Source organism: Grampus griseus (assembly GCF_964374135.1).
Source record: "Grampus griseus genome assembly, chromosome: 2".
Taxonomy (NCBI): Eukaryota; Metazoa; Chordata; class Mammalia; order Artiodactyla; family Delphinidae; genus Grampus; species Grampus griseus.
Window position 1 is genome coordinate 102645000 of NC_139018.1, and position 17353 is coordinate 102662352.

Here is a 17353-nt window from a genome sequence, read left to right on the forward strand (position 1 = left end):
ATGTGGGATCTTCCCAGACCGGGGCACGAACCCATGTCCCCTGCATCGGCAGGTGGACTCTCAACCACTGTGCCACCAGGGAAGCCCTCAGTCCCTTTCTTTTACTTGTCTTCTTCTGGGACCCCTATAATTAGAATGTTGGTGCATTTAATGTTGTCCCAGAGGTCTCTGAGACTGTCCTTAATTCTTTTCATTCTTTTTTCTTTATTCTTCTCTGTGGTAGTTATTTCCACTTTTTTATCTTCCAGGTCACTTATCTGTTCTTCTGCCTCAGTTATTCTGCTATTAATTCCTTCTAGAGAATTTTCATTTTATTTATTGTGTTCTTCATCGTTGTTTGTTTGCTCTTTAGTTCTTCTAGGTCCTTGTTAAATGTTTCTTGTGTTTTCTCCATTCTATTTCCGAGATTTTGGATCATTGTTACTATCATTACTCTGAATTCTTTTTCAGGTACACTGCCTATTTCCTCTTCATTTGTTTGGTCTGGTGGGGTTTTACCTTGCTCCTTTATCTGCTGTGTGTTTCTCTGTCTTCTCATTTTGCTTAACTTACTGTGTTTGGGGTCTCCTTTTCACAGGCTGCAGGTTCGTAGTTCCCTTTGTTTTTGGTGTCTTCTCCCAGTGCGTAATGTTGATTTAGTGGGTTGTGTAGGCTTCCTGGTGGAGGGGACTGGTGTCTGTGTTCTGGTGGATGAGGCTGGATCTTGTCCTTCTGGTGGACAGGACCACAACCGGTGGTGTATTTTGGGGTGTCTGTGAAGTTATTATGATTTTAGGCAGCCTCTCTGCTAATGGGTGGGGTTGTACTCCTGTCTTGCTAGTTGTTTGGCATGGGGTGTCCAGCACTGAAGCTTGCTGGTTGTTGGGTGGAGCTGAGTCTTAGCATTGAGAAGAAGATCTCTGGGAGAGCTCTCGCCAACTGATATTACGAGGGGCCAGGAGGTCTCTGGAGGAGTGATGTCCTAAACTCGGCTCTCCCACCTCAGAGGCTCAGGCCTGACACCCAGCAGGAGCACCAAGACCCTGTTAGCCACACGGCTTTTGGGAAGTCTGAGGTCTTCTGCCAGCGTTCAGTAGGTATTCTATAGGAGTTGTTCCACATGTAGATGTACTTCTGATGTATCTGTGGGGAGGAAGGTGATCTCCACATCTTATTCCTGTGCCATCTTGAAGGTCCTCCTGTTGCTCTACTTTTTATACTGTATTATTCACCTTTTATTTAGTTTTTTGATTTTTGAACAAATTTTGAACTGGATATTTTTAGATAATTTAAAAGTCATTAACATATCTGCATTGCCCATTATTCCTATCACAATCACATACAGGTACCATCTGTACCTATAAATGGAGTTATGTGTTTTTTAGCCTGATTTCCTTATCCCTACTTTATAGGAACATATTTCTTTATAAATCTTGTATATTCCATATATAAGATATGAAAGGGTTTAACAAGGCTTCTTTGTAGATTTATTTCATCAATTCCTTATCTAAAGCTTCATTTATTTACTCTTCTCTGGGCACATTTCCCAATGGCAAACGTCCTTTGAACAACACACTTCATCAATGCCCTGAGACAGCTTTAGCAGGTCCAGTCTCAGTCCTGTAGACGTTTCTGAATCGCAGGGTAATAGTCACTTGCAGTGTTCAGGTAGGGATCCTTGCCACGGCAGCCAGGAAAAGGCCCTGACCTTTGACCCGGCCTCCATTCAGGCTCTCTTACTCCCTCCTGGCTGCCCTGCCCCACTCCTCGGCTGGAGCCTGGAACATCTTAAATAAGGAAACTATCACAGACTACTGGAGTCATGTCAAAGGGACAAAGAAGCCAATACAAAGGGCCTTCACTGGCCAAAGGTAGGACTATTTGAGCCTAAATGAAAACTACAGTGTTGTTCAACAGGTATTTAAAATCTACCAGTGTAGAATGATATTGAAAACAAAAACATTTTACTTTGCTGCTAGGGTATCAACTCATTGCTTGAAAAATTAGTAAATAAAGACAACAAATCAAGCTTTTTAATCTAATGTTCCCGTATAGATTGTATTTTATGGTAAACAAATAAAAATTCCAACTAATAAATTAATGTAGAAGGGATCATAGAATTAGAAAATGATTCTTTTTCAAACATCAAGTAAATAATGATTGTGAAATGAGAATTTATAATGGATTGACCCACTGGAAATCCGAACATCACACAAAGACAGACCAACAGGCATTACGTGCACAGCATCAATAATGGAGCATTTTTTTGCCAAATAATTGAACCTGAACCTGATCAAGCTGTTAGATCTGTCAATTTACAGGAATAGAGAGGACAGTGCAAAGTCACGGTATACAATTAGCTAACACCAGACTACAGAAAATTCTGCAGGACGAACCTTTTTCTCTAACAAATAAATACTAAGAAAACAAAAAGAACAAGAGAGAAGTGTTAACGACAGACTTGAGAGACACACAACCAGGACAAAGTGTGAGCGTTTGGAACCTAAATAAAAATGAATCAACTGTAGAAAAGAATTTATAAGACAGTCATGGAACTGGAACACTGATAATATTAGACGACATTGAAAGAATTATTCTTTTTTTTCAGGTGTGATAAGAATGATATTTTCGAGGTACATGCTAAATTATTGACAAATGAAATGATTTTCTCCCTAGGATTTGCTTTAAATAATCAAGTGGGCCAGGGTGGGAGGACTAGGTGAAACAGGATTGGCCACTATATTATTATATTGTACACTATTAATAGCTGTACAAGCGGGATGACAGATACACAGGTGCTTATTATAATTCTCTTTCTAATTTCGTGTTTCTAAATATCCATAAAACCTTTTTTTTATTTTTGAAAAATGAAGGACTAAAAAATTAAGTAACTAAAGAAGATGAACGCAAATATGACAAAATGTCAAAAACTGTCAAGTTCTAAGTGATGGAAATACAGACGCTTACGTTTTCTGTATGTTTGAAAATGTTCGTAATGGTAAACAAAATCGTAAAAGCACTTCAATCCAGCAAAGACTCAGCGCCAGGTCAGGTTACAAGGATTGAGAAATGTAGTTACAGACACCTAATGCTGGCGTTGACCAGTAATGCCCTCAGAAAATTAAAAGCAAATGATAAAAAACCAAAAATGTTCAAACTCGAACTATTGGACTGGCCAAAAGGTGCGTTCAGGATTTTCTGTTACGGAAAAACCCAAACGAACTTCCTGACCAAACCAATATTAAATTATGAAGGAAAAAGAAGGACCTAGAGAAAAATACTCCAGCTGACAAAACAGTGACACATGCTTACTATACTTGCAACATAAAGGATCTCCAATTCAGAGTAAAGCCACAATACAATCAAATGGGAGAGGAAGTGTCTCATGATTTTATTTCAAGGCCTGATGACAATCAGAGAAAGATCCAGCTAGAACCATGTGCCCTAAGGCCTTAATACCTTAAGTGACAGGGGTATAAAAAGCAACCTCACAGAAGCTCAAACCTTTTATGAACTGGAGTTATAAAACAAACCAAGGCAAAGCTAACAGGCTGCTTGCTACTCGGATACATTAACCAGTCTCTGGAATGAGCAACTACTGCAAAAGCATTGCTCTGTGACAGAATCCTCAGTACAGCATGGTCTCATGTTCCCTGGACCTAAGAAGGCTCTTTTCCATACCTGATGATGACACACTGGTTCTCTCTGTCAATGATCATGTTTCTGTACATATTATCTGCAAGAGCATAGATATGTGGTGGGTTTTCATACTGTGCCTGGAAAAGAAGAAAAAAAAAACCCAAAAAAACCATGGTCAGTTAGAGCAACACATTACATTTCTTTTCTTGGCCTTGGAAATGAATACACCACTGTATAGTTCCAGCCTTAAAGGTTGCCTAATACAAGAATCATAAACTTGCTAAGGTCATGAGGAGGTACACCTAAAGCAATGAAGATGGAATTTGGAAGGACTCTTCTGTAAGCCTATGTGTGATTCAGCCTTCAGACATAACCATTGTCTTCAGATACTCCGATACCACACCCTTCCACCCAGCACGCCTCTGTAGACCACATTCCATTTCTAAGTGTTTCTGAAGACATTTGGGCAACAGGTCTTAAGAGGGCCTTACTAAAAACCTGGATCTGACTGGTACTAATTCAGAATTTCTACAGTTTTTTTTTTTCTAAGAGGTAAGTTGAAGATCCTGGGACCCCACAGGAAATTAAGTGAGACTATATGAAAATAAGGAAAAAACTTAAAAACTTTCCATTAGAAGAAGGCAGGAGGTGTGGTTCTTTAAAGAGATAAACAGATTTGACCAGTTTGTCCCATCTCAGTATGGAAAAACAAAAAATCCTACCACACCAAGATAGCGGGTTTGTGCTTTTATCTCATGGGATATCTTAGCTATGCATAAATATAAATCCACCAATAAATTCACTGCGTCAGGACGACTGCAGCCCTGCTTCCTTCAGTTTCTTGGCACCACTTCCACCACTTCCTCAAAAATCACTAAAAAGAATAATACTTCATATGGTGGAAAGCTGGAGGAAGAACACGCCTTCAATTTAAGACTACCTACCATAAAAGAGTGAAAAGAAAGCCAAGTCCAGAGGGAGAAGACATTCAGGCTCTGTCTTGCCCTTCTCTGGTTCGCATCTCTAGAGTGGGGATAATAACGTCCATGGTACACATCTCACAAGGTAACTGAGATGAAGGATGGGAAAGTAATTAGAAAAGGTAAGTAAAACGCAGCGGTAAAGCAGAATCTACTTAATCCAGCTTTGAGCCTTGTTACACAACAAGTTACTACAGTGTAAGGGGCCTGGCCCAGAAATTGCCACTCACTGCAAGCCCTGGTGGATCAGAGTGGAGCGACAAGGGGTGAGAGACTGCTCGACGCCTGCACAAATGGTAAGCACGGGTGTTTCCAGTGCCCACGGCTCCCCACATGTGAGCGGGGGGCTCAGAAAGGAAACTGCTCATGAGGGTCCAGCTTATTCCTGGGACTGAGGGACTGAATAATTCTATACAGGGACAAAAATAATGCCATTGCTGCCTTCACCTCATAGTGAGAAGGGATGCGTAGATGGCACTGCAGGATCAGAGTCTTAAATTGTCTTCTTCCAGCCCAGACTGCTCAAATTATTATCTTTAATACCTCTTTGAAAACAGGGAGACAGGAAAAGAAAAGAGGATGAGGCACTTCTCTGGTGGTCCAGTGGTTAAGACTCCCAGCTTCCACTGCAGTGGGCACGGGTTCAATCCCTGGTTGGGGAACTAAGATCCTTCATGCTGTGCTGCGTGGCCAGAAAAAAAAAAAAAAAAAAAAGGATGGAAAATAGAAGGAAATGGAGTAGAGAGAAAGCTGTGAGCAGTGGAGGGAAAGGAGTGGGCAAGTCATTGCCCAATAAGGCTTCAAAGTCACTTAGCTAGTTATACTTGACCTCTGCACGTCACTTTTTAGTTTTCAAATTGGTTTCCCATCTATGGACTCCTGGTACTTCTCAGCTACTGATGAGAATTATAGGGTAAGCATTTCCTCTACCTGATCTTCCCTTAGGCTTGAAAGAAAGTCACTGAGACCTGACTTCAACTCCCAGCTTCAACACTCAATATATTCAAGTACTTTACCTCTCTGAGCTCCAGTTTCCTCATCTGTGAAATGGGGATGAAGAGTAATCCGCAGCCAGCATACAGGGCTGATTTATTATGGTTGCAAGTGTAACATAGTACCTGGCACTAAGTAAATACCAATTTTACAACATTCTGTTACCACTAGCAGTTAAAAATAAATATATATTAAAAACTTCTAGGGCATATCTTTAAAGAGAACTCTTCAAAAAGATGAATGGTCTGAAAGGGACTCACGTAGCAAGGCTTCACAGAGAAATGGGAAGAAACAACACGAATACACAGCACTTCCACCCACCCCGCTTTGGCTGTCATTGAGGACGCCAAGCCGGCTCCGTGCCTGCTGCCCCGGGGCCCTGCTGATCAGGGCGCCAGGGCAGGGCCCAGCCTCTACTGACAGTGTTTCCCTTGTGCTGGGCTTCCATAAAGGCAGCATTATCAAAGGTCTTTCGCGTGGCAGCCTCCTTCGGCTCCAGCTACCAGCACCATTCATCTGGCAACAACGGGGTGGGCTCTTGCTCTGGGTAAATTGCCTTCCACTTCAACTGATGAATTTGTGTGGGCTCCCTTTTGTTTGTTTTCCAGGGGTCAGGATTAATGAACGCTCTTGTGCTTCTGCTGGAAAGGAAAGAGGGAAGGAAAAAGATGCAGAGATGGGGAGGCCTGGGGAAGTGATGAGCCATGGGATGAAATATATTAATTAGGATTATGGATTCTATTTTGATCACAGAACTGAAATGGCTATGGAGCTGGGTCTGAATAGAGATCAGGGTCACATTAATAAATGAAGTAATAAAAGATTCATTTTTCATGTTCCACTCATAGCCACAGCTTAAGTGATTTGCAGAGAAAAGTTCCCGTTGTCCTATTTATTTTTTTTTTTACCGAGTAGTGTTTTTTTTAGTCCTTAGAATTTTGTGACATATGTGGAAGGAGGAAGATGCCTGAAGCTGTAAGTCTTACATCCTGTTTGACTAATTTTGTATATAATGTTCCAATAATAATACTCCTATGCTTTTTTGAGCTGTACTCTGAAGAGCAGCACATTATTAAAAATCAAACAATGTCACCTACTTGCGTTTCCCCAATAAATAATTCATAATAAGAAAATGCAAATGTATTGCAAACTTCAATTGCCCATGCATCATAAAAGCCCCCAAACACTACAGTAATTTAAGTGGCATGTAACTTACCGCTCCTTGGTACATTTCAATTTCCTTTTCCCCAAAATATGGCATCTGCTTGAAAGGGTTGACTGAGATTAATACAGATCCTATATATGTCTGAGTTTAAATCCAGTTAAGGTCTATCATTAATCTTCATAGCTATACATTTTTTGAATTAAGCAACCAGATGTTATCAAGAATTCATAATGATTGTCCCAAGGAAAAGCTCACGTTTGTCTTCTAAAAGATTACAAATAAAGACAAAAGCAATTACCAACTAGCTCAGGTTTTGTTCTCCAGGAAGAGTAATTAACTTAATTACCGAAGTGTTACTAAAAGAAATAGTTATTTTAAGTGAATTGAAGCACATTCTTTCAAGACTGATGACATGCACAGCTAGGAAAAAACGAAACAAGTGACCAAGGAGTAAAAAGAGCAAATATTTTTTCCTTGGAAATTTCACGTCTCTTAGGTACACTAAAAACATATTCATTTACCTGTTTAACAAGTACAGGGATATAAGATGAACTGAACAGTCCTGCTCTTTTTTTGTTTTTTTTAAATTTATTTTTGGCTGCGTTGGGTCTTTGTTGCTACACATGGGCTTTCTCTAGTTGCGGCGAACGGGGGCTACTGTTCGTTGCAGTGCGTGGGCTTATTGCGGTGGCTTCTCTTGCTGCAGAGCATGGGCTCTAGGCACGCGGGCTTCAGTAGTTGTGGCACGTGGGCTCAGTAGCTGTGGCTCGCAGGCTCTAGAGCGCAGGCTCAGTAGTTGTGGTGCACGGGCTTCACTGCTCCGGGGCATGTGGGATCTTCCCGGACCAGGGAGTGAACCCATGTCCCCTGCATTGGCAGGCGGATTCTTAACCACTGCGCCACCAGGGAAGCCCCAGTCCTGCTCTTTCAAATCTCTGGAGAACTGAGTTGTTTCCATAAGTGGTATTCAGAGCAGAAAATTACAAACCCACATAGATCAGGTTTAGGGAAGAAGGTTTTATTTCTGTGTGGGAAATCCCAGAAGGCCCTGCAGAAGACAATGTGTTACATATGCCCCCAAAATGAAGTGTTATTATAACATACAAAATATTTCCATTTATCATTCAACAATCAACTAGTTTGAACTGGATGTCTACAACACGCCAGGCATTGTTACAGATGCAGAGATACAGCAGTGAACAAAATGGACAGAAGAGATAAAACTCCCTGCCTAGAGCCCGTGCTCCGCAACAAGAGCAGCCACCGCAATGAGAAGCACGTGCACTGCAACAAAGGGTGGCCCCCACTCGCTGCAACTAGAGAAAACCCATGCGCAGCAATGAAGACCCAATGCAGTGCAAAATAAATAAATTTTTAAAAAAAGGAAGAATGTAAAGCTATGAGATTTCCTCCTCCAAGGGTACATTTATATATTCACATATTAGGACCTGAGTGTCAAATAGAGCAGCACAGGGAATCTGGTCGGATTGCCTAGCTCCCCACACCCAGTTCTATTCTACGCTGACCTTGAGTCACATCTCTAAGCGGTGGTTATTGGACGATGGGGTAAATAGGACCTACTTGATAGGCCTGTTATGAGAATTAAATGAAACAGTATAAAATGGTCAGCACAATGTTTGCTATGTAGTAGAGGCAATGTCCTTAATTCATACACTTCAGGATGCTCATTCTGTCACGTTAACATCTCTGGGATGCAGTGCTGGTATTATTATTGAACACAAATGAGCCAAGTGTGGAATGGATCATATAATATTTAAAAATTAATACTTATACATGAAAGTGAGAATTGCTTGCTTTTTCACTGAACAGAAAGATCTTCAGAATTGAAAGGGCTGAACATGAAACAGTAGTAGACAAGATGGGGTCCATTTTCACTGCACATCCAGATACACCCAGCACTGCTCTGGGGTCAGGCCACGGCACTAAGAGAAAACGCAGATGAGACAGTGAATCATAACTGAAAATCACTACAGAGTCACAGACGAAGGGCCAAGAGCAAACGTATTTCCAAGTGCCAAAGTCAGAGGAGGCCAACCACACGTCAGTGGGCTGTTTTTTTTGAGGTAAAACTTAGAACAGATAAATTTATTGTTAGAATTATTAAGCAGGTCAGACGTCTTCATAGTGTTACAGCCAAGACTAAGTGTTGATGATAAAAACACTGATTGAACACATACATGTATACATGGCACTAATCTAAGCTCCTAATGACAATCCTGTTACTATTTTTTCTTTTTTTTTTGCGGTACGCGGGCCTCTCACTATTGTGGCCTCTCCCATTGCGGAGCACAGGCTCCGGACGCGCAGGCTCAGCGGCCATGGCTCATGGGCCCAGCCGCTCCGCGGCATGTGGGATCTTCCTGGACCGGGGCACGAACCCATGTCCCCTGCATCAGCAGGCGGACCCTCAACCGCTGTGCCACCAGGGAAGTCCCCTGTTACTATTTTAATCCTATTTTACTAGGAGGAAACTGAGGCATAGAGAAATCTTCAACATTCAAGAAGTACAGCACTGCTACGACCATATTCATTTCAGAAGTAGATGTCTAAGCCTACATCCATCCCCAAATAGGATCTTTCCATGGAGGATGGTGCTCCTTCCTCAGTTGTAAAGGGACTGCTGTGGATGTCACCTGTCCTAGATAAACCAATCCCTGCACTCAGAGAATAAAGAGCTGCCAGAGGACCCAAGCCAAAGGAATCACCAACCCAACCTTGTTCCCCAATAAATAAATCTAGATTGGGTTGCATAAGAGCTCCTATAGGTACCAACATTTAAAAATATTTCTTTATTTATTTTTGGCTGTGTTGGGTCTTTGTTGCTGCATGTGGGTTTTCTCTAGTTGCAGCGAGCAGGGGCTTCTCTTGTTGCAGAGCATGGGCTCTAGGTGCACAGGCTTCAGTAGTTGTGGCTCACGGGCTCTAGAGCACAGGCTCAGTAGTTGTGGCGCACGGGCTTAGTTGCTCCGTGGCATGTGGGATCTTCCTGGACCAGGGCTCGAACCCGTGTCCTCTGCAATGGCAGGTGATTCTTAACCACTCTGCCACCTGGGACGGTCAGGAACCAACATTTTTTTACTGTTAATAGTCTGCTATGTGAAAAGACATCTTGTAAAGTCTTGATTTTCACTAAGTAGTCTACATAAACTCTGGCAAGGAGACATTCAAAGAAAAAAACCTCTTTTGGAATATTCTAGGCCAATCCTGAATCCATGACTCAGATTGGAAGAGGGATCCAGTAAGGCTCTCGCGGGCGGTATTATTTGGGAGGACTCCTGAAAAATAAAGTTTGGTTTGAAATGAATAACGCTGTTCCTATCTAGCTACAAATTTACTTAAATCAGAATGGAGACAAGAGAATTTGATTTGGAAGTTAAAGGAAACAAATATGTTTTTCCCACCTGCTTGGGTCTGCAGAGACCTCAGCTACCTCCCTGACAGCACAGGTCATCTACTGGGTTGGGCCACTTCTCCAGGTAACTCTAATACTCACTCCTGCTCCCTGCTGCATAATTCAGGTGTGCCTTTGGAAACAGCTGTTCCGTCATTGTCTCTACCCACACGACCTTTAGCTGGAAAGGTGTGGCCCAAGGTTAATTCTCAAATTGTATGCAGATACACAAGGTTATGATTAAAAATTAAAAAAAACCGGAAATAAGATAAATGCCATCTTATTTAACAGCATATGCAAGACAGAAGGCAGCTAATAGATCTTTCATTGATTGTTTCCCAATTACTACTCTGTGGATCCTTGTACTTTCATCAATCTGCAGCAAGAATGACAAAAAGAGAAACAGTGCCCTGAATTTTTTATAAAGCCCAATGTATTCAGTATAAAGGACCATCCTTTATTCTTACACTATTTCCTTTCTACTTTTTGGGTGTTAAAATAGTCTTTCTTTTATGAAATGTGATGGTAGTGCAGCTCCTGTAAATTTGTTTTTAATGGTCTTATAAGGCAAGGTTAAGAGTTTAATGTTTTTTTTTTAAAAAAAAGAAAATTTAAATAGCCAGTGAATTCCCCCAAACTGCCCACACTGATGTAGTCGACCTGCCCGGACTCATCACTGAGGTGGGGCAGGGAGGTGAGGTGATTTGCGTGAAGTCACATATGTGGAGACGACAGAGCTGGAACTTGAGCCCCTGGCTCCGGACACCAGACTCACGTTCATCTCACTGCAGTGGCTGCCCCCCAACATGAACTGATGGCCAAGGGTCAAACCTCATTCAAATCAATGGCGCTGCCCTGAGCTCCGGTTGCTCTGGCGCAAGTGTCTTAACTCCTAATTCAAGGGCTGAAAATGCCAAGCACACTTGAGCATGTGGTCTTTGAGGAAAAACAAGTTTGGAGAAAGTTGGACCAAATGAGCATGGAGTGCTTTGTACAGGAACTATTTTTGTCAGCCAAGTGGCTATAAATGATATCTCACCAAGCAGAGGGAAAATACTGCAAGGTTTCCCTCCTATATTTTAGAATGTAATTGTAAGAAGTGTGGAAACACTCAAGAAAAATAGATAGTAAATGAAACCTCCCTGGTCTTAGGATAAATAGCTGAAAAAAATGGGGTTTTGTTGGTTAACAGTGTTCGCATATTCCAAGTAGATTTTTTTTCTAATGTGAAACAAAGAAATGTTCAGTCAGCCTGAATGCATTAACAATTGATTGTTCCAAATGCTGACCTTCAGTACGAAACAATGTGCTGCTATTAGATGTAGAATAGGAAAAATGAGCATTTTTATAACTTAACCTAAAGGCGAATCTCTTCTTGTCTTAACTATTAAGCTTAGGAGAGAGAGGGGGAAAAACTCATTCAAAATAATGCTACTCTATCATAACATTCCCTTGGCATTGAACTTATAAAGGAGGCTTCTATCACTTATCAGAGGAAAAGATTCACAGTTAGACCCTTGGTATTATTTCGTAAACATCCAACAGAGCCATCAAGCTTCCTCAAAGCTGAAAGCTGCTCTGTGCTATTGCCGGAAAGCATGCTGATGACGAGTTTCTCATATACTGAGTGGGCAGAGGTTTCTACAACACGAAGTCTATTAGTGGTCAACTAACTCATTTCCTTGGAAGAACACACGATTAGTCAGTCATTGATTCAAAGACATTAATTCAAAGGCTGGGAATCAGCCCCCTCTGTATGAGTCACTTTAAAATTCTGCTGTCTGAATATAAAAAGCGAGTCATCATAGTCAACAAACTTTCAATGAACATCTACTATAATGCACCATGCCAAGAATTATGCAGGAAACTAAGAAATAAACAAGGCAGGATGATGCCACTTTTTGGCTAAAATTAACAAGAAAGCACATGTATGTATAGGTATGTTTATATGTGAGTAAATTGAAAAATATACAACAGGTTAATAGGAACAAACCTTATATGGTGGGATAGCAGGGGATTTTAATGTTCTCCTTTCTAGTTAACTGCATTTTGTAAATCGTGTTAAATGAACACATATTGCTTTAAAGTGCTTTTTAAACTTTGCTTTTTAAAAGGTATAGAAGACATAGTCCCTGTTCTTAGGAGTTTCTAGTGTTTTAGGGGTAAACGCGATCTGTACGGAGAAAAGTGAGTCTGTCTAGGTTGATGATGGGCTGGCTGCTGATAACCACTGACATATTTTTCTTTTCTTACCCAGTTGATCAAAAACCATGCCTATAGGGCTTCCCTAGTGGTGCAGTAGTTAAGAATCTGCCTGCCAACGCAGGGGACACGAGTTCAAGCCTTGGGCCGGGAAGATCCCACATGCTGTGGAGCAACTAAGCCCGTGCACCACAACTGCTGAGCCTGCGCTCTAGAGCCTGCGAGCCACAACTACTGAGCCCGTGTGCCACAACTACTGAAGCCCGTGCACCTAGAGCCCGTGCTCTGCAGCAAGAGAAGCCACCGCGATGAGAAGCCCGTACACCGCAACGAAGAGTAGCTCCCGCTCGCTGCAACCAGAGAAAGCCCGCGTGTAGCAACGAAGATTCAACGCAGCCAAAATTAAATAAAATATAATTTTTTAAAAGAACAAACCATGCCTATGTAAATAATGTAATAAACTGAGTCCACGTTCTAAGAACATTCCAATGAATAATGAGTTCAACTACATCCACCGGAAATGAGTCTTCTATGGGCTTGTCAATAAACCAATCCTCCATTGAAAAGCTTCTATGGGGCTTCCCTGGTGGCGCAGTGGCTAAGAATCCGCCTGCCAATGCAGTGGACACGGGTTTGAGCCCTGGTCCGGGAAATTCCTACATGCCACAGAGCAGCTAAGCCCGTGCACCACAACTAATGAGCCTGTACTCTAGAGCTCTCGAGCCACAACTACTGAGCCTGAGTGCCACAACTACTGAAGCCCGTGCGCCTAGAGCCCGTGCTCCACAACAAGAGAAGCCACCGCTGTGAGAAACCTGCACACCGCAACGAAGAGTAGCCCCCACTCGCGGCAACTAGAGAAAAGCCTGTGTGCAGCAACAAAGACCCAACGCATCCAAAAATAAAATAAATAAAATAAAATTAATTAAAAATTAAGAAAAAATAAAATAAATAAACAAAAGCTTCTATGGTAAAATGCATTTGAATGTCCAATAAGCAACTTTATCATTGAAGTTTTGGAACATAATTCAGAAATACGGCAGGGGGTTTCCCTGGTGGCGCAGTGGTTGAGAGTCCACCTGCCGATGCAGGGGACACGTGTTTGTGCCCTAGTCCGGGAAGATCCCACATGCCGTGGAGCGGCTGGGCCCGTGAGCCATGGCCGCTGAGCCTGCGCGTCCAGAGCCTGTGCTCCGCAACGGGAGAGGCCACAACAGTGAGAGGCCCGTGTACTGCAAAAAAAAAAAGAAATATGGGAGGAACTTATACACTTGCCTTAGTGTACGATAATAATAACTAATGCTTACTTTGTACTCAACTGCATTCATTATTTCATTTTACCCTGCAACAGCCTCATGTGGGAGGTTTTATCATCACTTCCATTTTACAGGTGAGGAAATCAAGGAACACAGATCACAAAACTTGTGTAAGGTCACCAAGCTCACGCAGATTAAAGCTTGAAGCCAGTCTGTCCAGATTCATCCCAACTCTTCCTGATCCGTCATCGGCCAGTTTCCATGTGCCTTAGGTCTTGCACATAAAAGTGATTAAAATCTTTTAATAGATGATAAGCCCAGATAAAGTGAGCATATTTCAATTTTTTGACCAAATAAAATGAGAACTTACAACCGAATAAAACTGCTTTCATACAATTAAAGGAAGCTCTGTGCAGGTATCTAGGAGTCAACAAATGTTTTCTGCAAAGGATCAGAGAATAGTCTAGGCTTTGCGCATCATAGGGTCTGTTGCATATACTCCACTCTGCCACAGTAGCATAAAAGCAGCCACAGACGGTAAGTAAACCAACAAGCATGGCTACGTTCCAATAAAATCCTGTGGTGGGTGGGATTCTGTGTTTAGGCAGCGGGCTTCCACACCTGATCAAAATGCTATTATAACGTGGCTAATGAATCCAAATCTATCTATTACTGCTTAAAAGCAGAGGTTTAGGGATTTAACTACCCAGATATTTGGAAAAACTTCCTGTGGTAAACAAGAAACAGCACACTATTGGTTAGAACCCTCCAAGTGCCTTGGAATAATGTCTATTAGTATTAAGCCCTGGTGAGTTGAACTCCCTCCTCACCAATGATAGAATAGGCAGTCCCTGCAGAAGTACTGCTGCATTGCTATGGGTGCTTTTACCTAAGAGTCAAAGGAGTGGTGTAAATAATAAACAGAAGCTACGAATGTGAAAACTTTACCTTCCCAAGGTCTGGGGGTTAAAATCTAAAATGTATGTTATGATAGTTGCAAAGACTCCGCTTTGAATGATCATCCAGAACGTCATACCTTCAGAAGCCACCAAGAGCATCACGGTTAAACTTTCTGGTACTACTATATAGATTTTCACAGACCCTTGCTTATCTATAACCAACTCCACAATAATTCTATTAAAAGAACTTTACATAGTTGCACCAAACAAACTCCTGAATCCTGTAGGAACTTAAGCAACTATCACAGTTCTCTGTTTATAATGAAGTCAACACACATTTGAATCAAATTTCCATTCTGAATTTTTTAAAGTCCTACCAAAAAAAATGGTATCTGGCAAGCTAAAACTGAAACATAAAGAACTCAAGAATATCAGACATTTTCAACAGTTCATCTTCACTTCTCTCTCATGTTTCTTTTCATGAACATAAGAATGCAGAAAAACTGGCAAAATGGCATATTTTTTTGCATGAGGCAATCTTTTTTAAACCTTTTAAGTCTGGACTTAACTGTCTCTGCTTTGCAATTAGGGAGCGCTATCGACAGAATTCTGCAGACCAGGACATTCTCTAGGAAGAGCACAGGTTTTAGACACCACGTGCGTGGCTAGAGCACTTCAAAGGTACAGTGCCATTGACTGAAATAGAGGAATACTGGCTGCATCTTTTTTTTTTCTGGCCACACGGCGCGGCATGTGGGATCTTAGTTCCCTGACCAGGAATGGAACCCGTGCCCCCTGCAGTGGAAGCACGGAGTCTTAATCGCCAGGGAAGTCCCTGGCTCCATCTTGCTTTTGTGAAATGCCAGGGGAAAACTTTGGCACCATCTCTGCCCTTCCTACAGCCTGAACCAAGGGACAGAAAGTACAAAACCACATTCTGCAATGGTGAAAATGACTTGAGCATATAGTGTCAGTTCAGAATTTCAGATGGATCTCTTATACTAGGATGGACATGTCATCTCACTTAGAAATGTCCAAAGAAACCAATAAAGGATACAAAAATGTAGTCGTCCATGTATCTCTTCTTTAGATTCTCCACGATGGCATTCTCTGTGATCTTGGAGAGCAACACCATGTCATCCACGCCACTGTGCTTGACATTGTGGCTCTGCCAGTGGTACCGGTAGGCACCTTTGCTTCCCTGCAAACAGAGAACACACAATTATGAGGATGGTTTCTTTTCTCCTGGAGGAAAAAATAAGTGTCACCGAGTTCCCAAATAGTCCTTATATCAAATGAGAATGAGCAAAGCAAACAAAGATCTTGCTATCAACAGATCTGGATTCAGATTTCCGCTTTGCCACCTAAGCGAAGTGGGGAAAAGTGATCTAAGCTTTTGTGTCACTTAGGCTTTTGTCTCTGTAAAAATGGGAGAAATAAGACCCAGTTCATAGAGTTGCGGTAAGGATTAAATAAAACGACATGTAAAGCACCAAGCCGTATCCAGAGTACAGCACAGTAAATGATCAACGGGCTTGGATAATTCCTTCAACCTTATTGTTTTGTAGAATTGACTGGTAAAATAAGCAATGAAACAGAAACGTTCTGGACTTGGCTTGCAAATTATATGACGGAACTCAGAAGTGGAAAGAATATGTATCCCACAATGGCTAGGTCCCACTGTCATAATTTCTCAAGCCATCTGAACTGCTTTCCATCCATGAACTTCCCACTGTCGATGTAATACTGGCCTTCCACATTCAAAAGATAAGCTACATTTTTTACCCTGATCACTGCTATATTAACAAGGAAATGGACAGGACGGCCTCAACACGCTCACAGAACACGCTACGCACAGAAGAACCTCGTCTGATCTCACAGCTTCCTTGGACAGGTAGAGCCCTTGTCTGCTTACTGGATTTACAACTTAACACCACGGGTGGCCTCTGAGCATCCTGTGGCCCGCAGGGCTTCCTATCACTTGGCATTTCTGCAGTGGGATCCCCCATGGGTTGGACTACGTGCCAAGTCCTGGAGCTAAGGGCAGATGGGAGCCCCATTGTGGCTGCATTTGGGGAGCTCATGGTCTCCTGAAGGACGTGAGAGATAGCCACCAAATGATTCATCATTTGTGCGTCAGCAACAGTCAACACGTAAACGCAGGTAAAATGGGTGTTCCAGCAGTGGGTGGAGACTCCTTTGTCCCAGGAGAGACAGAAATCACTTCCTGGAGAAGGTGCCATGTGAAGTGGACGTAAAATATTTTGAATTTGCCAGACAAGACTAGACAAGGAAGGATATTCATTATAATTTACACTCACGGTGCAAAAAAAAAAAAGCCAATACACATGAAATAATGACAAATAATACATGGCAAGATATTAGAAGACTCTCCCTTCCCTTCAAGCTCTCCATGCATCCTACTGGACATGTCACACACTGGACAAGCATGGTGGGCATTGAATCAAGCAAGACTGGCTCCTCTCCCTCCTCAGGAGTTTACTTTTTTTTTTTGCGGTACGCGGGCCTCTCACTGTTGTGGCCTCTCCCGTTGCGGAGCACAGGCTCCGGACGCGCAGGCTCAGCGGCCATGGCTCACGGGCCCAGCCACTCCGCGGCATGTGGGATCTTCCCAGACCGGGGCACGAACCCGTGTCCCCTGCATCGGCAGGAGGACTCTCAACCACTGCGCCACCAGGGAAGCCCAGGAGTTTACTTTTGAGAGGAGTTTGGATAAAGGAGAAAAAATTTCTGAATTAGGGTATCTAGAAAGGCCACCTGCTCAAACGTCAAAACTAGGATGAGAAAAGGCAATAGGCTCTTTGAGA

The 17353-nt window shown here is 42.3% G+C and overlaps 1 protein-coding gene across 2 annotated transcripts in view; it reads right to left on the minus strand.

Moving 5' to 3' along the window:
• The window catches only part of MYO1E (myosin IE), a 205261-nt gene that overhangs the window by 102028 nt on the left and 85880 nt on the right, over positions 1-17353 (minus strand). For both annotated transcript variants that reach the window (XM_082648354.1, XM_082648353.1), the window contains exons 2-4: positions 15583-15726; positions 6808-6897; positions 3661-3755 (exon numbers count right to left, since the gene is read on the minus strand). In XM_082648354.1, the coding sequence (XP_082504480.1) occupies positions 3661-3755; positions 6808-6897; positions 15583-15726 (329 nt within the window). The remainder of the gene's footprint in view (positions 1-3660; positions 3756-6807; positions 6898-15582; positions 15727-17353) is intronic.